A 21,947-nucleotide genomic window follows, 5' to 3' on the forward strand; every position below is an offset into this window, starting at 1 on the left:
GTAGTACAGTGGGACCAGCTTTCCGCTGTGGGAGAAGCCCCTGTGGAAAGAAGTTCATGGTCATTGAGCCATTTAACCCTAGAGGGCAGCATGGTGCCGTGGACCAGTGCAAGCTGGTGAAGGACCTGGCATCTTCCCTGAGCCCTCTGGGTCCAGGCTCTCTTTCCCTGCTACCTTCCGCCATGTCCCTGTAGTGACCTGTGAAACCATTTCTAACAGTCTCTACAAAAGACCATACTGAGTCTGTTGTTATTATTTCTTTTTAGTGGATTTTATAAGTAACTGTTTCACTTCTTGCAGGATTCTGTTTGCTTAGTCGTCTCTCAGTACTAAAGAGCAGAGGATTCCAGTGGCAGCACACTGCGATTATTACCTCCAGTGGGTGTGAGCAAGGACACACATCACTGTGCCCACGTTTTAAATGACCTACATGTCTCTGAGACCCCACAGGCCATGAGCTTTGGAGTCTCCCTATTGGCCGTTAGTTCAGAGTTAGTACCAGAATTCCCCCAAGACAACGGAGCATCACCTGCTCCCTTAGGAATCTGGTGTCTGCTGTTGGTTTAGAGGTGGTGAGAGGTCCACCGAGCCCACGAGGGTGACTGCCGGAGAACACTGCTGTTTAAAATACCTAGCTGGCGTGAGGTCCCAGGGCCTTACCATGTCCCCTTAAGGATTACGTCCCTCTGTGTCTTCTGGGTTTTAGGAGGAGGAGGACCTGCTGACCGTGCATAGCCTCTCTCAAACATCCCTTTCCTGCTTGTCCCTACACCTACACTCTCAGATGGTCTCCTGGGTTTTGACTGGCTTTTCTTGTCAGGTGCTCCTGAAATTGTTCAGTTACTGTGTGAAGGTGAAAGTCAACCGGCAGCAGCTGGTCAAGCTGGAAATGAACACTTTGAACGTCATGCTGGGGACGCTAAACTTGGTAAAGAGTGTGGGCTGCAGGAGATAAAGACTGTGTCTCGGAGTCCTGGGTGGGAGAAAGATAGCTCAGTTCTGGACGCGGATGAAGTGGGTCTGTGGCCTCCAAGCCCCTCATTTTCCTGTCTGACTGGTACAGCGGCTCCTTCAGGACGGTTCGGATCCTGTCCCTTCTCCTCCTGCTGGCTGCCCCCCATGTTGCTGCCATGACATTCAAGAGCTTCCTTGTCCCCTTCCTGGGTTCAGATCAGAGGCAGAGGGATTTAGTTCTTAAAACACTCCAGACCACACACCAGTGGAAAGTAGAGCTGCTCACCTCGGGGCAACCAGAGAGCACTCTGGGGCCTGACACTTTGTCCTTCCCAAAGGCCGGTGTGCTGGTCTCCCTCTGAGGACATGCACACACACGTGGGCAGTCTCTGGGAAACGAGGCCATGAAGGGTGTCTGTGAGGAGCAGATGGCATCAGCAGTGAGTGGCTGTGTTGTTGCCCCAGAGTGACTGTGTCTCCTCCCCCAGGCCCTGGTAGCTGAGCAGGAGAGCAAGGACAGTGGTGGGGCGGCTGTGGCCGAGCAGGTGCTCAGCATCATGGAGATCATTCTGGATGAGTCCAACGCCGAGCCCCTGAGTGAGGACAAGGTGAGTGGGCCCGGCTCGTGGATCTGTAGACACTGAGAATCTGCCCTGTCTCATTGCCAGCAGCGGGCTGGGCTCACTTGTGTCTGTGTCAACAAGAATGCTTGAACCTGCTCAGCTCATAGGAATGGCAAGGCTCAGCTAGTTAATGGTGACATCATTGCACTGAAGCCTGAAAGTGGCGGATTCAGAAGAAACAAAGCTGCTAAGGGTGTTCTTTTACTCAGAAGCGCTCATTAATGAAGTCCTGGCATGTTCCGGCTGATAGACATGGCCCTAGTCCAGCCCCCAGTTTTACAGTTGAGGAAACTCGGCCTAGAGAGATGAAGTGACCTGTTCATTGTTACATAGTCAGAGGCCTAGACCCAGGTCTCCAGCTCCCAGTTCAGTTTCTCTCTGCTTACTGCACCATTACCTTTCTCCATTCTTGTGGGTGCTAATGTTTTGGCTAGAAAGATGACCAGATGAGTTTCAGGTAGCGACATTCTCTGGGGGAGGGAGAGACTGCTTTGGTCTATTTTGAGCACTTGAGACTATTAACAGAGCCATCACAGAAATTGAGACGTTAATTTATCAAGTGGAACTCACACTTTTTATTCCCCAGAAAATGCCCAGACACCGTACTTTTAGGGCTGTTTCGATGACCGATGGAGGTGCTGCAGCCGAAGTCCTGACCTGATTACGGGCCCCTCTGTCCTCCCGCCCTCTCTCCTATTGCAGGGCAACCTCCTCCTGACAGGGGACAAAGATCAGCTCGTGATGCTCTTGGACCAGATCAACAGCACCTTCGTTCGCTCCAACCCCAGCGTGCTGCAGGGCCTGCTGCGCATCATCCCGTACCTCTCCTTCGGGGAGGTGGAGAAGATGCAGATCCTGGTGGAGCGGTTCAAACCCTACTGCAGCTTTGATAAGTATGTTGCTCGGATTTCACGCGGCAAAGGGAGAGTCTCCGAGAAAGTGCCAAACTAGTGCTGGGAGGCTGAGGAAGCGCCCCTGGGATTTCTGTTAGGTTTTTTTGTGCCAGTCTGGCTGGTCTTTAAGGGGCTCGATTTAGTTGTAGATTCTGTAATTAAAATACAGGGTCTGGTGGAAGTAAGGCTTGCTTGAGTGTGGTCAGTAGGGTAATAATACAGGTGTAATGATTTACAGTTTTAACTTGAATGTTTCCCCTAAAGTGTCATATGGTGTGCTTGAGTGTGACGTTGCTATGTTACAGAATTACGTGCTTACGGTTTTGTAGTAAGAGATCTAGTAATAAAGAAAGGGGGTGTTACTTGTGCCAGACCCTGTATATTGTGTTAAATTGGTGAGTGGACGGAGGGTGGGAGGAGGGTATGACACAGCTGGGGAGGCATCATGTGTGCAAAAGTGTGAAAACACAGAGAATGTTGGAGTCTGGGCGACGGAGCAGGTGGCAGGCAGAGCGACAGGAACCAGCGCAGCAGGTTCTCCGTGCCCGGCCGAGGAGTTCAGAGTTGATCATGCAGACTGTGGAAGGTGGTTCAGCGGTGCTACTCCTTTCGCACCGTCAGACTCTGCCCTCCTTCCGCCCAGGTATGATGAAGACCACAGCGGCGACGATAAAGTCTTCCTGGACTGCTTCTGTAAAATAGCAGCCGGCATCAAGAACAACAGCAACGGGCACCAGCTGAAGGACCTGATTCTCCAGAAGGGCATCACCCAGAGTGCACTTGACTACATGAAAAAGCACATTCCCAGTGCCAAGAAGTAAGAAGCAGCTCCAGCAAAGTGACTGTTTTCCTTCCCCTCTTCCCGGTTCTTTTTCTTTCTCCATCATCTTGGCATAATCGTTCCCTTGTGCCCTCCTTGGTGGCCCCCTCCTCTTCTGGAAACTACCAGGGTGACCCCTTAGCTGCCGCAGAGTCCCTGGACGGCAGCCTTTGGTTTTTGTGTAGAGGACCCCTCTCTCTTGCTTCCCAGCTGAGCTGCGTGGTCCTTTGTGGTCCTTTGTGGCACTCTTGGAGGGTCACGTTTAAACGAGCCAGAATTAACAACTGGTTTCCAGGGAGCCTTTGCCTCTCCGGCCTGCTGAGGAGTCTTCCTTTGCTTTGCAGTTTGGATGCTGACATCTGGAAGAAGTTTTTGTCTCGCCCAGCCCTGCCGTTCATCTTGAGGCTTCTCCGGGGGTTGGCCATCCAGCACCCTGCCACCCAGGTGAGTAGCCAGCCTGCACGTAGACCTTATTCTGCAGACAGGATGTGCAGAGTGAGGAAACCACACAAACCACACACTGTCTCCCCCTCTCCCAGAACTGAGTGATGGTGATGCTGTGATTAGCCTTGAGACACGACCTGCCCTGGTGCAGCTCTTAGAGGGCAGAGACTCTTAGGGGTCAGCTGGCCCAGCGCTCCGTGGAGAGGATTGAGTGCTGTTTGTGATTTCCTCATTCAGCTCCTTCTCACGTGGGGCTTTATTATCTCACGGGGCAGCGGAGCTGCAGTGGGACTGCGAGGGTGCAGCCAGAAACTGGCCCTGCTGTCACTTTGCTGAGGTTCCTGCGACATGAGGAACTTCATCACCGCCGATTGCTGCTCTGTATCGGGCAGCTGAAGACTTGGCGGTGAGAGAGGCCCTCTGCCCCTCGTCCTCTCAGCCCCCCACAGGGCTGGGGCGTCTGTTAGCCCTCGCAGGTCCTAACTGGTCTGTGAAGGTGGCCAAGCTGGATATTTATTTTTTATTTTTTAAAGATTTTATGTATTTATTTAATTTTTAGAGAGGGGGAAGGGAGAGAGAAAGAGAAGAAGAGAAACATCAATGTATGATTGCCTCTCATGCGCCCCCTACTGGGGACCAGGCCCACAACCCAGGCATGTGCCCTGATGGGGAGTCAAACCAGCGACCCTTTGCTTTGCAGTCCAGAGGTCAATCCACTGAGCCACACCAGCCAAGGCTGGATTTTTAAAAACTTTTTATGTTGAGGTCATTGTAGATTCACATGCAGTTGTTAAGGAATAATACAGAGAAATCATACATACATGTACCCATTGTCCAGTTTGTCTCAGTGGTAACATCTTGGAAAGCTAGCAGATCTCGCAAGCCAGGGTATTGACATCGGTGCAGCCCAGCTCTGGGGCGGCCTCAGCACCGCAAGGGCCCCTCCGTTGCACCGTTAGAGCCGCACCCACGCTCTCCCACCCCGACGTCGGTGACCCCTGGTCTGTTCTCCATTTCTGTAATTTTGCCATTTCAGGAACATTATATAAAGGGAATCATGGAGCATGTAACCTTTGCAGGGCTGGCTTTTTCCACTCAGGATAATTTTCTGGAGCTTGATCCAGGTGGTATGCAGTGTTTGCTCCTTTGCATCGCTGAGTGGTGTCCATGGTGTGGATGCACCACAGCCGGTCTGGCCCTTCACCCATTCGAGGGCTTCTGGGCTGTTTCCAGTGTGGAGCAATTACAAGTAAAGCTGCTCCGAGTGTTCGTGCGCAGGTTTTTCTGTGAACGTAAGCTTTCGTTTCTCTGGGAGGAAGGCCCAGAGGACAACTGCTAGTTGCAAGCTTAGTTTACAAGAAACTGCCAAACTATTTTCTAGAGCCACGGCGGCATGTTGCATTCCCCTCAGCAGCGCACGAGTGACCCGCTTTCTCTGAGTCCTCGCCAGCACTGGGGGTGTCACTGTTCTCTCTTTTAGCCATTCTCATAGCTGGGCAGTGACACCTCATCATGGTTTTAATTTGTATTTCACTAGCAGCTAATGAGCGTGCAGATCTGTCTCTTCAGTTGCTTCATCTGTGTGTCTTCAGTGAAATGTCTGTTCGTGTCTTTTCTTTTGTTCTTTTTTTTTAATGTGCAGTTTTTAAGAGTCCTCAGGGCTGGACTTTTTTCTGTTTATAGTGTTCTACCTTGAATGTAGTTCTACATTCTTACTTGGTATCAGTTTTGATAACTCATCTCAGAAACGTGGTATTTGTAATTTGGTTGCAGACAAGATTCTTTCATCTGTCTTACCCAGATCTCTCTTGTTCTAAACTTTGTTCAGGTCAGTAGAGACAGTTGTAATTTATACATCTTTGTGATGATAATTTTTCTACATAAGAGTCTTACATTATTTTTCTTATCCATGCAACATCTCTTTTGAATGTGGATAAATCAAGGGACTGTGGTGGCAACACAGTACGTTTAGGACAGATCTGCTAATAGCCAGGCTTATTATTAGTTACTAAATTAAATTACTTTCTTTAAAATAAGGCTTATCCAGGTAGGTACTTCATAGATCTGTGGGCTCCAGTTAGTGGTCTGAGCTGCGTGCTGAGCTTTCACATTGCAAGCTGACTTTGTTGTGTTCAGTTTATTGTCAGACATGTGGAGCCTGTCATTGATTCACTTGTGGCATGAGCGGTGCCGGTCTCAGTGGGCGGTGCCGGTCTCAGTGGGCTCAGCCAGAGAGCTTTTTCAGACCACACCTGCCTTCGGTGTCCCGGTGCCCTCCGACGCCGGTGCAGAGCGCGTTTTGGGGCACAGTGGTTTCCTGTTGCTCTGTTTTTAAGTGTTTTTTCACTCCAAGTCCCACTTGCAGTTGTACCTCTAGACCCTGAGGTTGAGAAAGCTCCCGTGCTCCTTAGTTTGGTGAACCCAGAGGGCCCTTGGTGGAGACCGCAGCAGAGGCCCTGTGAATGTCCCAGGCCTGCTCTGCTCCGCACCGCCCTGAGGCCACCGCCCAGGCCTCTCCGTAGCTGCTGCTGCTCCAGGGGGCCTGCCCCGAGCCCTTTCCCCGTGTCTGGACGCTTTACATGGTTCCCAACTTGGATTGCCGCAGGAACCTCGGCGTGACCTCTGTTTTATAGACAAGTGCTGAAGCTAAAGACTGTAGTGATGGGTCAAAGGTCATTGGTGGAGCCAACCTCTCTCCTGTTTGTCCATTCTTTTCAGAGTGTAGAATCAAAAGGTCTGGTTGGAATTTGCAGATGACATGAGATTGTGTACCTTCTATTTCCTTGAACTTTATGCCCCGGGAAGAACACTGGTGGAGTAACTGGGGGCCTGCGTCTCTCTGGTCCTTTCTTGGCAGGTTCTGATTGGAACTGACTCCATCACAAACCTGCATAAACTGGAGCAGGTGTCCAGCGACGAGGGCATTGGGACCCTGGCAGAGAACCTGCTGGAGGCGCTGCGGGAGCACCCTGACGTGAACAAGAAGATTGACGCCGCACGCAGGGAGACCCGGGCGGAGAAGAAGCGCATGGCCATGGCGATGAGGCAGAAAGCTCTGGGCACCCTTGGCATGACAGTAAGCCCGCTCCCTGAGTGCCCTTGTTCTTGCCCTGCTCCTGAGGAGATGGCCATGGCACAGTCGTTTGTGCGTCGGGGAGGAGCTGTGGTTGGGAAGGGTGAGCGCGAAGGGTGGACAGAGGAGGGGCCTGGATGTGCCGGGCTCGTTCCCTAATCTTCCCAACAACCCTCAGGGCTGTGGCTGTTACTGTTCTGCTCTGTTGATGAGACTCAGGGTAGGGACTTCAGTTCACAAAAAAGTAAAAGTGGTGAGGATAACCTTTGAAGATGTACTGTACACCATGTCCTATACTTAGGCACCTTAGCGGTAAGATTTTATTTAAGCCTTTGTGTCAGTCTGTGAGGTATTAATCATACCCACTGTCCCGATGAAGTGACTGAGGTGGAGAGGTGAGGTAAACAGGCCAGGGCATGTAACTAGTAGGTGGGTGATGGGATTTTGAGCCCGGGTCTGCACACAAGGGCTGTGTGCCGCTTTCACTGTCCCGAGGCCCTGCAGGGAGCACAGCCCTCCGAGGGCCCCTCCGGGCAGCACACTTTCCCATGGGAGTTGGGGCTCCCATGGGAACAGTAAATGACTCGTGATGAAGCAGCCTTGGCCGCTGAGAGCTGGTGTTGCTGGCACAAAGGAGGGGCTCTTTTGGTGGCGAGTGGCAGCTTGCCAGGCTTCCAGCTGGACGGTCCCCTCTGCCCCTGTGGTTCCTGTGGGAAGAGGGTAGCAGGAGGGTCTGGTTCTTTACTCTCGTCAGAAGCCGCAGGGGTTTCCTTTTGTGCAACAGTCCTTTTAGTGTACATGGAGGGCCAGCCCTGTCCCCGAGTGTCCCCAAGCTAGGGCAGGAGGGTGTGTGGAAATCCCCTCCCGACGTGTCATCTGGGGTTCCCCCAACAGACAAACGAAAAGGGCCAGGTCGTGACCAAGACGGCGCTCCTGAAGCAGATGGAGGAGCTGATCGAGGAGCCGGGCCTCACGTGCTGCATCTGCAGGGAGGGGTACAAGTTCCAGGTACGGGCCCTGGCCTGGTGGCGCGGCCCTCGCCTCCGGGCCTTTCTGTTCTGAGAGTGGCCGAGGCTTGCTCTTGGCCACTGTTCTTTATAGGCAGGAACGTTCGTCTTCCCCATCACTGTGACTGCAGACAGCAGCCACTCAGTGGATCCCATCTCTGCTGGGCCCTGTGCCCAGAGCTTTATGTCAGCTGCGTGATTTTGTTTTTAAACTTGTGAAACATCCCAGTTTATGGATGAGAGAGCAAAGGTCACGGCATAGAGCCAGAGCCCTGGGCTTTTAGAAATGCTCCATGCTGCTTCCATTCAGGACACCTGGGCAATCAGCTCCCCCAACCAGAGTTACACCTGAAAGGAGCAGAGCACCAAGGGCCTGTTTGTTCCCCTGAAGGCCTAAAAGGGGGGGGTCCCCCTTTCTCTCCAACTTGAATTTACTACCCAGCACCCACGCTGTCGAAGGGCCACAAGCCCTGCGAGCCGTGCTGTGCATAACACGGGCCCTTGGGGCTGCCTGGTCGTTTTTGAAGAGCAAGCGACTTATCAAGAGACACTTCATTCTCTATCTTTAGATAAATAAAGCAAAAAGAAAAGCGCAGTTTCAACTTACATTTCTGCCTTTCCATCTGCATAGCATCTGCTTAGTTTGGTTGCTTCACTGTGCCCAGCCCAGAGCTTGACCAAGAGACTGGGGTGCTGGCCGTCCCCCGCTCTCCTGGGTTATCCCCTCCTAGGAGGGCAGACATCCGAGTGCCTTCTGCTCTGCTTCGCCTGCTTCCAGAGCCTCCTCTCCTCACCTGTCCTCCCCTTCCTATTGTCCTTGTAGCCCACGAAGGTCCTGGGCATTTACACCTTCACCAAGCGGGTGGCCTTGGAGGAGATGGAGAACAAGCCCCGGAAGCAGCAGGGCTACAGCACCGTGTCCCACTTCAACATCGTGCACTACGACTGCCACCTGGCAGCCGTCAGGTGGGCCCGGCTCCAGCAGACTGGCTCCTTCAGTAGGCTGCTCCCTCCCACGGCTCCCGCTGCAGACCTCTGCTTGTCCAAGGCCCTGGACTTGGAGGGGCAGGACCGCCAGCCCTGGAGTTTAATGCTATTTCTTAGTCTCCAGAGGGTAGGGCGTTCGACATTAAACCATGTAGGCTGCAGAGTCATTCTTGCCGTACATGGCTTTAGCCCACGGCTGGGGAAAGCAGTGTTACTTACCTGAAGCAGTGAATCTGTATTTGCTGTATCAGGCTCACAGGTGGTTAGTTCTCTGTAGAGGGTCGGGGCATAGGCTGGCTTCCTTAGCGGTGGCAAACCCTTCTCCACCTCACTTGCCCAGGTGCCCGGTTGCCGAGTGAGCTCCGGCAGCCATGCGTCCCTGCTCTCCTCCCCACCCAGGTTGGCCCGAGGCCGGGAAGAGTGGGAAAGTGCCGCCCTCCAGAATGCCAACACCAAGTGCAATGGGCTCCTTCCGGTCTGGGGGCCTCACGTCCCTGAATCAGCTTTTGCCACCTGCTTGGCAAGGTGAGTGTTGAGCATTTTGCATGGTAGAGGAGGGAATTCCCAGGAGATGGGAATCAGTGGTCAGCCAGCCCGTGGTGAGACCATTTCCTGTTGCCTTCATTGGGAATCCATCTCTCTCTGCTTGCTGGCAAGGGGCCTGTTCAGAATGGAGAGAACTCTGCCGAGAGAAACGGGTGCCCTCGGCGTCTGGTGCACCGTGGAGAATGTCTAGTTGCTCACTGCCTCTCCTCCTTGGTTCACCTGAGGACATACGACACCGGGTGCCGACTTGGTCCTCGAGGCCAACATTTCCCAGCGTTCCCTTCTATAGCATGTGCCTCTGAGTTTTAAATAATGAAAAGTAATAGCCTAGTTGCATGGGGAAGGTCAGGCCATTTGGAGGCCTCCCTTGTCCTAAAGTCCAGAGCAGAGGAGCCGAAGCTTCCGTGAGGTTTTGGCCTCGAGGTGGTGCTGCACCCCAGGCCCTCACCGCAGAACAGCGCCTGGCAGTGGTGGTGACGGGAGGAGCAGTAGGCAACACTGAGCTGCTCACCGTGTCTCACTGCTACACACACTCCACAGACGATGAGACTAGGCACAGAGAGGTTGAGGAACTTACCCAAGGGCACACAGTAAACATAATAGATTGTAATATAAGTTGACAGAGAAAAAACTTCTGTTTGGAGGTTGAGGAAATGATTTTTAGGACTAGATTTCCTTGTTAGGAGTAAGTTCCATTTTTTTCTTCTAAAATGTACTTTTGGGTGTGGCCATAATTTGTCCTGTGACAGTGACCCATCAAGAAATGGGTCCCTCAGAACCACTGGGTTCTTGTTAAAGCTTGGAGAGCATCACTTTCAGTCCCAGCAGAAGTGAATGTCCTCTGCTGTCCCTTCCTGGTAGCCACAGTCCTTGTCCTCGCTGCTCCCTTCTGCCCCACTATGTGTGCGGCTTGTGCAGCCATCGGGGAAGGGGGTGCCAAGGGGGGCTCTCCCAACGGGGCTTTCACCAGGAAGCTTGCTTCCGTGTCAGCGTTTGTCCCGCTCCCCCCCCCCGCCCCCACCAGGCACAACACTTACCTCCAGGAATGCACCGGCCAGCGGGAGCCCACCTACCAGCTGAACATCCACGACATCAAGCTGCTCTTCCTGCGCTTCGCCACGGAGCAGTCGTTCAGCGCGGACACCGGCGGCGGCGGCCGGGAGAGCAACATCCACCTGGTCCCGTACATCGTCCACACTGTGCTTTATGTCCTGAACACGTCAGTACCTGGCACCCCGCCGGGCAGCGCCCAGCTGGCCCAGCGCGACCTCCCAGTTTCCCATGTTTGCCCTAGTTAGTGTCAAAGCGAATATCTGACTGAGGCAGCCTTTGCCAGAGCAGGAATGGTCATCTGTGGCTTTTAGGTGGCTCCTTTCCCAAACTGTCTCATCTCCTACCTGGGCACAGAGGGGACAGAGACTGGGAGAAGCCAGACCATTGAAGTTTCTGCTTTGGTGCAGCCTCCGCTTCCCCTCGCTGGGCTCCCTTCTCTTGGGTGGGGAGAGGCCGTGGGTTGGAGCTGCCCGCAGTCACTTCAGGGCACACGGGTGTTCCAGGTGAGGGTTTCCCATCTAGGGGACGCAGCAGAGCCGAGAACCTGTCTCGTGAGTGGAAACTGGAGTTGCTCCCCCCGTTTCCTCTCCACTGAGCACTGTTTCTGGCAAGTGTGAGTGGAGAGGAGAGCAAGTTAAAGATTATCTGGGAAAGTCAACTGAGAAGGAAGGCAGCCAGGAAAGGTTTATATTTTTTCCACACGTACATTGTGGAGTAGGTAGATACGTGAAGTGTGGCTTTAGAGATGCACGTAGGGGTACAGAATATGTTTTCATCCCACTCCCAGATTTCCGGTGAAGAGATGTAATATGCTTTGTCTCTTAGATTTGATTTATTAGATGGTCTTGCGTTTTAGGCCCCACTCTTCTAGCAAGTCCTACAGACCCAGGGGGCAGAGAGTTGGCAGGCCGTGTGCAGCCCCCAGGGTGGCTGCAGGTCACTCGGGCACAGGGCAGCCTGCCTGTGGCCCCTTCTGGTCTTCTCTCCACAGCAGTGTTGTCTTCGGCTTCCTTCTCACGTCTGTGTGGGTTAAGAGGCTGCTGACCTCCAGAGCACAGGCCTCGTTAAAAAGACGCGCGGGTGGGTCTCCCTCAGCGCATTACATCACCCGCCAAACTGCCCAGACTGTCGGAAGAAACACCGCACTGCTGACAGCGCAGACCTTTGCGCTGTCCAAACCCTGCTGCGGGCCGAGCGGCACTAATTACCTGCTTGCAGCCTCTGACGAGCCCTTGGCTTTTGCAGAGACATGTCTCTTCTTGGAGGCTGGGAGGGAGAGTGGACTGCCCCGTTTTCCAGGGAGGAGAGCAGACCCACAGGGCCGGCACGATTGGCCCAGCAGAACAGAGCTGGTGATTTCAGGCGTCAGAGTTTCTCAAATGCCAGGCATTCTAACTCCTGCTCAAGTTCCCGAGTTGGAGAAAGGTGTGGCTGTGTCACGGTTGTCTTGGTCAGCTTGGGCCGACCCACAACCTTCACGGAGGCCCTGTTTCTCGCCCACGGACTGCTTTCCTGGCTGGTTGTTTCCCGTCGCTGTGAGCTTGGTCCCCGGGGCCCTAGGAGAGGGCCATGGCTGCCTTTGTTGAGGCGAGTATGTGACACCAAGGTCCAGAGCAGAGCTGAGTGGGACTTGCGATGACAGTGAGCCTCTGACCTCCAGCTGTGGGAAATCAGGTTGAGCACATTCCCCGGTTCCACGGGCGCCGTTCCTCAGGGAGCAGGTGTCCTGGCGCCACCGCTCCCGCTTCCCCACAATGCCGTGCCTGGCAGTGCCCTCTGCACATCTGGCGATGGATCCTCGCGGCTCCTGGTGCTGTTTGTTTATTCTCTTCCCCGCTCCTGCCCCCCGCCCCCACCATAGAATTGGGGCAGGGCGTCCAGCACGCTTGTCTTGAGAGCGCCGTCCAGGGTCTCCGAAGAGAGAGTAGCCAGAAATGCCTGGTCAGTGCAGGTCAGGGAGCATGTGCCAAGTCTCCGTCATGTAGGGAAGACGGAGTTCACTTAGCTGGACAGGCTCTGGAGCCTGACAGCCTGGGTTCGCAGCCCAGTTCTTTCCTGTCCCCGTCTGTGACTTCAGGCAGGCTGTTTACTCTCACTGTACTGCATGCAGTTTCCTCTTCTGTAAGATTGGGACAGTGCTGGTGCCTGTTTCAGGGTCATTGTGAGGGTTAAATGAGACAGTTTGCATGGAGTTCTTAAGAGTGATACCTGGCACTCAAGTTCACGATTGTCATTCTCATTGCAGTTTAGGCAAGAGTGAGAACAGGAAGTGGTGCTTCCCTGGAAGTGGTCCTGGTGGAGGAGACAGGGCACAGGCACATAAGAAAACAGACAAAATAGCAAGCCATGGGAAGCCACTGGACCCAGAGTGTGAACCCCATAGTGCTAGTGAGGCTGCGCGGAGGCAGGAGAGTGCAGGCGGTGTTGGCTGGGAGTCACGGACTCTGGATTCGCATCGGCTCCCACCATGTACTGGCTTGTGACTTTGGGAAAACCACTTCATTTCTCTGGGCTTCAGGTTCCATGGTAAAAACATGCTGGCTGTCACTTCCAGATTTATGCGGTCACTGACAGTGGCATGTTTAAGGATGTGCCTGAGACACAGGGCACGCAGGAGCCCCGGGTTTGGACTTGTGTGGGAGCTGAGCCGGGGGTTGTGTGGGAGCTGAGCCGGGGGTTCCTGTCTAGGACAGACCTAGACAGGCAGCAGCCGCACCTGGGAGGGAGAGGAGGGGGGTCCAGGGTGGGTGGGAGTGGTCTACACCCCAAGCGTTCGGGACACTTAAGATGAGAGATTGAGCACAGCCTCCTCGGCCCTTGCGGCTGGTCCCTGGTGTCTACCCGGGTTTCATCACGTCCCTTGTGTTCCAGAACCCGAGCAACTTCCCGAGAGGAGAAGAACCTGCAGGGCTTTCTGGAGCAGCCCAGGGAGAAGTGGGTGGAGAGTGCCTTTGAAGTGGACGGGCCCCACTATTTCTCAGTCCTGGCCCTGCACATCCTGCCCCCCGAGAAGTGGAGAGCCACGCGAGTGGAAATCCTGCGGAGGCTGCTGGTGACCTCTCAGGCCCGGGCAGTGGCTCCGGGAGGAGCCACCAGGTTAGTGCCTGCTCTAAGAAGTGCCGACTTCGGGAAGCCGCCCCCTGTCCCCTCTTTCCTGGACTGTGCGTGCCCAGGGAGGGAAGGTGTGCTCATTGGGCTCAGTCGTCGGTCCTGACCCATCTCAGTTTGCGCCGCCAGGAGTCTAGGCCCGATGGTTGGCAGGTGCCTCGCTGCCTCTGAGTCTGGCACTCAGGCCCTGGAAGGGCTCGTCTCGGGGAAACTTCAGGAGGAAGCCAGCCAGGCACAGGGCGGCAGGGAGGAGCATCTGGGCGCTGGGCTCAGACAGGCGACAGGTCTCCCGGTCACCTGGCCAGGGCGCAGACTGGGAAAGCCTCTGTGTGGCTGAGGTTGTGGCTTTTCTTTTCCGATCGCTAAAAGCTCGCCATCTCCCTTCTTAGTCACATCCTTGTCCTGTCCTTGTCACGTTCCACGGGCTGTTCTCTTCCTCAGCGATGTGGATGCCTCCCAAAGAAGGAACGGCCTTTGTTTTCATGACCTCGTGCTGGGGTTTGGGTCAGACAGGAGGTGCCTGGAGGGAGGCGTCCACGAACAACAGCAGGCGGCCCCTGAAATGCCCACGCGATGGCCACATGCGTGGCAGGCTCTGGGGGCACCACCCTCAGCTCACGGTGGCCCTGTGCAGTCTGTGCCCACCCCAGGCTGCAGAGCCAGGGGCGCGTTTGCCCCTTTGCTTCTGCCACTTGAGGGAAACTTTCCCTCCTAGAAGATCTGCCCTTGGGAGTCTGCTTTCTCCCGGGCCCGAGAGAGCATCCCCACGTTCGTCGGCCAACGAGGGAGCTCAGGGCCTTTCAGGCGCCTGATGGTGACAGGCCAGGCGGCGGCAGCCGTGTGCCTGAATTGGCACCCCGGTCTCTTCACTTCCATCGGCTTGCATTCACCGAAGGGTGCTGGTCGTGGGCGCCTCGCGCCTGCAGGGAGGCCTGGGTGGAGCTCTGCAGTCGCATCAGGCCAGCGTCAGTGCCTGCGTGAGGAGCAGCAGGGGCCAGTCCTGTTGGGTTCCTGACTGCCACCTCCCCCACCCCCACCCCGTTCCAAACATTAATCGGCAACTAACCACTAGAGTCGCGAGTTCCATCTGGTGGGTGCTGCGGCATTGGTGAGCCAGGCTGGCCTGCTTCTGCGGCGCGTGCAGTGGGGACTGCTGGGCGCAGGCTCTCGGTGGCACGTGTGAAGTCTGAGCCCACGGGAGCTGGCTCTTCAGTTAGGAGCCCAGGATCCATCCCTGTCCCAGGAGGTTGTGGAGAAGCCAGTCTGGTCGCAGTTCAGGAAACCCAACGCGAGCTGCGCTCCCGAGCTGCTCTTTTCTCCGCAGCAGTTGGTCACCTGCACTAATTAGCCTTGAATAATTGGGTTGGGCAGGGTCATTCAGGACAGCCGCTCACCAAGGCAAAACAGTCACAGCGGAGGGCCACCCGTGGTGTGGCATGGAGGCCAAGTAGGGGCTCCTGAAACACTGGTGGAGGAGCCTGGGGTTGGCACGGTGTGGAGACACCCCCAAGGAGAGGCCAGGCTGGAAGGACATTGGGAGGGCGCCATCCCGCTGGTTGGGGCTCAGGCTTTGTGCATTACGGGGAGGGAGGCAGTGGCAGACACTTGAGGCGCTCTAGGAATCTGCAGCAGGGAAGTCAGCCTCTTCTGTGTGTTCCACGTTCGCAGAGAAAGGGTCTTCTGCCAGGAACTTGCGTACCAGAGCCTGGGACTTTCTTGTCAGCCTGTTTACACGGAAACAGACCATCGCCCTGACCCCCAGGCCCACCTCACAGTCATTTTCACTTCAGGCAGCAGCTCCCTGTGCGTGGCAGGAAGGGGAGAAAGTGGGTGCCTCGGAGGGCTTCAGGTGGAGGGAGGGTGCAGGAAGTGTGTTGCGGCAGTGGAACGCTCCTGTCTTACTGCTCCTTTACTTTTGGGAGAGAACTTGAGGGCCGACCGGGAGCAGATGGCCGTCCCGCGCAGCAGGAGTGTCTGCGAGGGGACAGTGGACATCGTCACAGACAGCTCCAGGGTTCCCAGGGACTGGCTGGCCTTAATCCTCGGCTGCATCAGGGATTAAGTAGAAGCAATCGATACTGGGTAGAAACCAGTGGGTGTGGTCAGCAGTTTGGGATTATCCCGGGCTGGGAGGCATGGGCGGTCCCGTCCTCCATTCCAGACATGGAGGGTGCCATTGCTCATCGCCACTTTCCCACCAGCACACTGTTCTCAACACAGCACGTGGGGGACCGGTTGCTCTGTCCAGTGGCTTTAGGACTGCTGACCAAAATTGTCGCAGTGGGAATGTGAAGACTGGGAGGGCTGTGTGTCCTGCTCCATTTCTTAGATCCCGTCGAGTCCACGAGCTCGAGTGGGGGCTGAGCTTGGGGGAACACATGAGCCCTCGGCCTCGCCCGGAGGCCCTAGGCTTTTGGCTGCCGAGTCGCAGCTTAGGTCTCCCTTTCTTCCGACTCACCCTGGTTTGGAAGAGTCCGTGTTAAGGTGAGTGTTTCAGGGGACACGTTCATAGTAAATAAACCACCACATCCTGAGGCTTCACAGGCTCACGTGAAGGGGCTGAGAGGCTGCCCTCCGCCCCTTCTTTGAGAGAAGACAGGTGAGTGGGTGGAACGGAGTGACACAGATGACTGCGACGTCCCTCGCCCTGCCCCGTGAGTGCCCTTTCATGTGTGTGTGGACATGCAGGCAGCTGTTCCTTCTTCCAGGCTGACGGATAAGACAGTGAAGGACTACTCTGTGTATCGCTCTTCCCTCCTCTTCTGGGCCCTCGTCGATCTCACTTACAACATGTTTAAGGTAAGGACGCCATCAGAAGCTCGGTGGGCGGCTGCAAGGTGTCCCACGACCTGTGCTGCTGGCTCTGACCCTGCCTCGGCTGGCAGTGGCTGCCCCCTTCTGGCCTCCCCTGGAAACACGCACCCACTGTGGGGGGCTCACACCAGCCCAGACCCGGGCTGTCCCTGCCCGCTCCTGGGCCCTGCTGCAGGCCCGCTGCTGCAGGCCCGCTGCTGCAGGCGAGCCCTCCCTCCTGAGTTGCCCTTGGCTTGCTCCTGTCCTCTCAGTTTTGATAAACTCCATTGCCCTGTCCAGTGTCACTTACACCAGCCCAGCTTACAACAGGACACTCCTCTTCCTGGAAGGAGTCAGAGGGCGTGGGCTGGTTCCTTTTCTGTAATCCGAACGGAACAGCTCGATTAAGGCGTCCTGACGACCCCCGTCTTTGGGGAACGCAGGCATGACGCGTGCGGGGGGGAGAGAATGCAGCCACTTGCTGAAGCTCGTGGGTTCGAGCAGCGCAGTGTGTAATGAAGGGGCCCAGAGAGGGGCGCGGTGCAACTTCTTGTTCCTGGGGCAAGACGCCCTCCAGGGGCCTCTGCTGACCCAGGGGGTGGGAAGCTTTCCGTCCGCTCTGCGGGGCTGATGAGCCTGGCCGGAGGCGGTGCCCTCCGCCCCCGGGCCCGTCTCCTGCTGGTTCTTGCAGAAGGTGCCCACCAGCAACACGGAGGGAGGCTGGTCCTGCTCTCTGGCGGAGTACATCCGCCACAACGACATGCCTATCTGCGAAGCTGCCGACAAAGCCCTGAAGACCTTCCAGGAGGAGTTCATGCCAGTGGAGACCTTCTCGGAGTTCCTCGACGTGGCTGGTCAGTGGCAAGGTTTTGTCTTTCAGAGGTCCGCAGCAAAACCCCTGTCTCCATGGGGTGGCCGTGGCTTTTACCTTCATCTGTCAGAGGAAGCCCGGTGAGAACTAGCCTGTCAGCCACCAAAGGGCCTGGGATAGAGGTAAACACGGAGCCGCTTGCAACGATAGCGGCTGCTCTGACGCACACTGGGCCTCACTGCACTCCAGGACGGTGCTGCCGACGGTCTGCCAGGCAGCCCAGGGTGAGGTAGGAAGTGTGGTCACCCCACTTTGTAGTGGGGCGACTGAGGCTCTGAAGCTTCCAGTGGGCACAGCTGGAAATTTGGCAGAGCCCCCTTCTGGTCCCTAGCTTTCGATGGAAGTTCAGGGAAGGAACATGGAGTTTCTCCGTCTTCCTCCTGCCTCTTCTCTTTTTTTAAGATTTTAGTTACTTATTTTTAGAAGGAAAAAGGGAGAAAGAGAGGGAGGGGGACATCGATCGGGTGCCTCTTTGATCAGTTGGCTGAACCGGCAGCCCAGGCACGTGCCCTGACCAGGAGTCAAACCAGCGACCTCGCGCTTTGCGGGACGACCCCGAGCCACAGTCAGGCACTCCTGCCTCTCCCGTCACAGCTGCCCCAGGGACGTGGGGAAGATTTCAACTCCGATTCTTAAAGTCAACGACAACCATCAGAGCACCTCTAGTCGTATGGCCAGGGCCGCACTTAGAGCTCCTGTCCTGTGAGCGGCCCTCAGATGGCCCCTTGTCCCGCAGCCAGTGAGGTCACCGTTGTCCTCTGCACACAGGCTCCTCACACAACAGATGTGAACTGGTCATTGCAGACGCATTAAAAACTGTTTGGCTTTCATAAGTAAGCATCAGACGGCCACAGGGGGAGGGGACTTGGGCAGCTGCCGGGGAACGCCTGCCTCGGACGCCTGCCTGGGTGCAGTGCCTTCTCAGGCGGCACTGCTGTCTGAGTCGGGCGGGCTCTGGGCAGAGGCGGAGCAGCCACGCCCCTCCGCCTGGCTCTTTAGGGGCTTGTTTCATTCTCCCCTCACGTCATTCACTGTGGGGACATGTGAAGAAGCGGGGAGATGTTTCTCCCGGGTCCCACCAGTACTTTTGAGTCTGTGCTTGTCCTCTGGGGACGGGGCTCTCGCAGGTCTGGGGCAGTGCTCTGTGCGAGGTTCTGTGTCCCCCAGCTCAGCCACCACCGATGGCGTCTCCCCCAAAGCCTTGGGGCTTCCACCTGGTCCTCTGCGGTGCCCTAGGCCTAGGTGGGAACATGCATCGGGATGGGCCTTCGGCAGCCTGGTGCCTCTCCGTTCTCTGGATCACGCTCGCACCACTCCCCACAGTTTCTCTGTTAGCCTCGCTGGACGCCCCACGCGGGTCTTCCCAGCCCTGACTTTCCCCGTAGTGGCTGTGTGTGTGTGTCTCCCCTCAGGGCTGAGCGAGCGTGTCACCCCGGGGTTTGGTGAATGTCTGAACAAAGACTGTCAGTGTGAACACAAGAAGGCAGGTGGGCAGCACAAGGGCGGCGTTCGCCTCAGTGCAGGGCTTTGCGGTGGCCCCGCAGGCGTGACGGCGCCCCCACCTGAAGCAGGGAGAGCGAGGGCCCGTTGCGGAGAGGCTCTGTGACCGGCACTCTGGGGCCAGGTCTTGGCAGTGTGACTTTATGACTTTGTTTACACTAGTAGAAAATTCCAGAACATTAGACACACCCCATTTGAATGCAAGGACAAAAACACCTTCCAAGACCAAGAGGTGGTGATCGGCACCACTCTCTGCGTCGTGCAGAGCTGGGGAGAGGAGGGCAGTTTGCGTGGTGCCGGCCTTGGGCCCGACAGCTCCACGTTTGTTCAGCGTGCGCGCCCTGCTCCGGCTGGTGGGGCTCGGTTGCTTGGAGCATCGTCCGTAGACTGAAGGGTTGTGGGTTCGGCTCCTGGTCAGGGCGCACACCCAGGTTGCAGGACGAGAAGGCAGCCCGTCAGTGTTTCTTTTTCACATTGATGTTTCCCTCCTTCTCCCTCTTCCACTCCCTCTCCCTCCCTCCCTCCCTCCCTCCCTGCCTGCCTTCCCTGCTCTCCGAAAACAGTGAAAAGGTGTCCTTGGACAGGGATTGAAGAAAATAAAATGTGAGCACCCCTGCTTGGTGAGGGGGTGGACAACAGGGGCCCTGTTGCTAACTGAGGCCCTCTGTGCACTAGATGCTGTCACATGCGTGGCCTAATGGAATCTCCACAGTGTCGAAACAAGGACTTGTCACTGTCCCCATGTCATAGTTGAAGAAACAGTTCCTGAGTGTCAGCAGCGAGCTCAAGGCCCCAGGACTTACGGCCAAAGCTCAGAGGAGCCCAGGGTCCTACTACCTTTCTCTGCTCCTCCAGCCCCAGGTCCCTCTGAGAACGTGCCGGAGGCCATGGACACCTTCCTTTCCCGAAGGCTCCCCTGCCCACCCCCCACCGCAGGCCTGGCCGTGGTCCACTTACCCGGGTTAAGGGGAAGGGCGTGAGGTGGGGCCCTGCGACTGTAACACCTCTGACAAGCCGCAGGGCCTGGCTGGGAGCAGGCCGCCTCCCACAGAGTGGGAGTGTCTGCTCAGCGACCATCTGCCCCGTCACGCCGCCGTTGGGGCTTGTCGGAGTACAGTGTGTTCTCCAGGGACTTGGCAGCCGTGACGCAGTGGGGTTGCGAGTTCCTGCTCCTGACCGGCCTCTGTCTCTGCTCCAGGTCTGCTTGCAGAGATCACCGACCCAGAGAGCTTCCTGAAAGACCTGTTGAACTCAGTCCCCTGACCGTCCCACGGGACCGCTGCTGCCGACCGGAGCTGGCCGGCCTCCCACCCCTTGGGCTCTTCCCTCCTGTGCATCAACTCCCCACAGGGTGCTGCGTCATTACTCCTCCCCTCCCTCCCTCACCTCTTCTTGGAGCGGCTTGGGGTTTTTAGCCTTCCTGTTTTATCTCGTGTGTGTGGTGCACTAGCTATGAAGTTGTCTGTAACCCGAGCCGTCGAAGGACCTGTACATACCCAGGAGCCATGAGCTGTCCTGGCCAACTTAATACTTGAGTGTGCACATCTTGAGAAATAAACGAATGACTTAATCCACATTGAAAAAGAAGGTGTCGACTGCTGCTTAAGCTCCTCCTTAGTGATACTGGCCAAGTGCTCCTTCCCAGCCGCCGGCCGCCAGCCCTTCCCGATGTCAGCACCGGAAGACTGACATGTCAGGAGCGCTGTCTCAGGCCTCTTGTTGGCACCAAGTGGAGCCTGTCTGCTTCTGGCCAGTGAGTCGGGGCACTGCGTTCAACGAACATGATCTTTCCTAAACAAATCACTTGGCCTCTCTCAATGTTTTGGCCTTAAGAGCTGGAACCCAAAGACACGTGGAGCCCAATGCTTTTCTGGTCTTCGGCCAAAGGCAGGCTCAGTGCGGTAGGGCTCTGATCTCTCTACAGCCAAGACACTGGACACTCACCTGCCCGCTGTGGATCAGGGACCTCTCGTGGCTTTTCTTGGGGGTTATGCGTTAAGAGAGGGCCCGGGATAGGCTCACGGTCAGCATGGTCAGCGGCCGCTCTGGCTGTGCGCCTCCTCTCTGCCGGGCGCCGGGCATGTGTGATGTTCTTGTCTCTACCGGCCCCATGGGGAGGGCCGCTGACCCAGCCTCACTGGCCGAAGGCCACCAGCCAGTTGTTGCCAGGGCCACAGGTTTGTGCCTCAGAAACCGTGTTCTCAACCACTGTGGCTCCTGTCCCTGGGGGCTATGAGACCTGCTTCCCCCAGGTTCATGGGCAGCGGCCCTCTTGCCAGTGAAGCAGCAAGACCCCTGAGAGCCTCTCCCGGATTAGGGCATGGCCGACCCAGATAGCCTCTTGGGGAGGCAGCCCTCCCCAATGCCTTCCGTATCTCAATGTTCAGTCTGTGGCTCAGTCCTCAGGCCAGACCACTGGGGACAGGAAGTGCCTCTGGGCGCCTTTCAAAGACTTCCACAGCCAGGACTCGGTGGCCCTGCCGCAGAGCCCCTGGTGGGGTGGCCGTGAGCAGGCGTGAATGCCGAGCTCGGGCCAGCCAGGGAGAGGAGCAGCTTGTTGCAGGGGCCTGGCCCGCAGCCCTGGCAGATGAGCGTGCGAGTGGTCACGTGCACAGGTGCACATCAGCGTTGGGCAGGGGGCCTTCCGAGGGCCCGACTCGGCTGAGGAGGGGCGCAGCATCGCCAGAGCTGTGTCAGGTGCTGACTGTTCAACTCTCAGCTCCGCCGGCTCCCCGCCTGTGGACGGGAATGTCACGTCTTCGCGGTAGGGTGGTCGCCAGGCTTCGTGAGATTATTTGCCTGCTATGTAGCAAGGAAACAGCTGCTCTGAACTACTAATGAATTTACTTTCAGTCTACAAGATTTTGACTTTTTCTTTACCGAAGCTCCGTGTCTCAGGTGAGATCAGGCACGTCTAGCGAAAGGGGGTGAGGGACCTTGGTATCTGGGGCTCTAGTTTTGCACACTGAACACAGCAAGTTCGTTCCCTCTCGTGGGTCCCTTGTCCCCCACCTTCTGTGGTCTCCCCGTGAGACCCCTGCAGGTACATGTTAGCATGCAGGATAGCTATTACATAACTTGCTGGCTGCAGGAAACTGGGGCGGCCAGGAAGGCAAGCAGGGAAGGTGCCTGTGTAAACAGGGTTGTACCTGCTCCCAAGGTGTTGGCTTGCTGTTCCGTGTGGCGCCACGGGAGGCTGAGCCATGTTCAAAGCGATACCTCAGGGCACTGAGTGTTGACAAGGCATCTTTGGAAGCCTGACTGTGGACTGGTGC

The 21,947-nt window shown here is 56.3% G+C and overlaps 1 protein-coding gene across 5 annotated transcripts in view; it reads left to right on the forward strand.

The window, feature by feature from the left end:
• The window catches only part of UBR4 (ubiquitin protein ligase E3 component n-recognin 4), a 119,150-nt gene extending 98,191 nt beyond the window's left edge, over positions 1–20,959 (forward strand). For 4 of the 5 annotated variants that reach the window (XM_037045055.1, XM_037045059.1, XM_037045057.1 and 1 more), the window contains 14 exons: positions 821–928; positions 1,443–1,562; positions 2,280–2,470; positions 3,114–3,287; positions 3,635–3,734; positions 6,592–6,810; positions 7,702–7,815; positions 8,638–8,780; positions 9,201–9,326; positions 10,372–10,566; positions 13,272–13,496; positions 16,217–16,307; positions 16,993–17,155; positions 19,871–20,959. In XM_037045055.1, coding sequence (XP_036900950.1) covers positions 821–928; positions 1,443–1,562; positions 2,280–2,470; positions 3,114–3,287; positions 3,635–3,734; positions 6,592–6,810; positions 7,702–7,815; positions 8,638–8,780; positions 9,201–9,326; positions 10,372–10,566; positions 13,272–13,496; positions 16,217–16,307; positions 16,993–17,155; positions 19,871–19,935 — 2,034 coding nt within the window. In that variant the 3' untranslated portion in view covers positions 19,936–20,959. The remainder of the gene's footprint in view (positions 1–820; positions 929–1,442; positions 1,563–2,279; positions 2,471–3,113; positions 3,288–3,634; positions 3,735–6,591; positions 6,811–7,701; positions 7,816–8,637; positions 8,781–9,200; positions 9,327–10,371; positions 10,567–13,271; positions 13,497–16,216; positions 16,308–16,992; positions 17,156–19,870) is intronic. The other variant, XM_037045056.1, reaches the window with a different exon arrangement.
• Positions 20,960–21,947: the final 988 nt, after the last annotated feature.

Source organism: Sturnira hondurensis, unplaced genomic scaffold (genome assembly GCF_014824575.4).
Source record: "Sturnira hondurensis isolate 20B ecotype Veracruz unplaced genomic scaffold, ASM1482457v3 Scaffold0004257, whole genome shotgun sequence".
Taxonomy (NCBI): Eukaryota; Metazoa; Chordata; class Mammalia; order Chiroptera; family Phyllostomidae; genus Sturnira; species Sturnira hondurensis.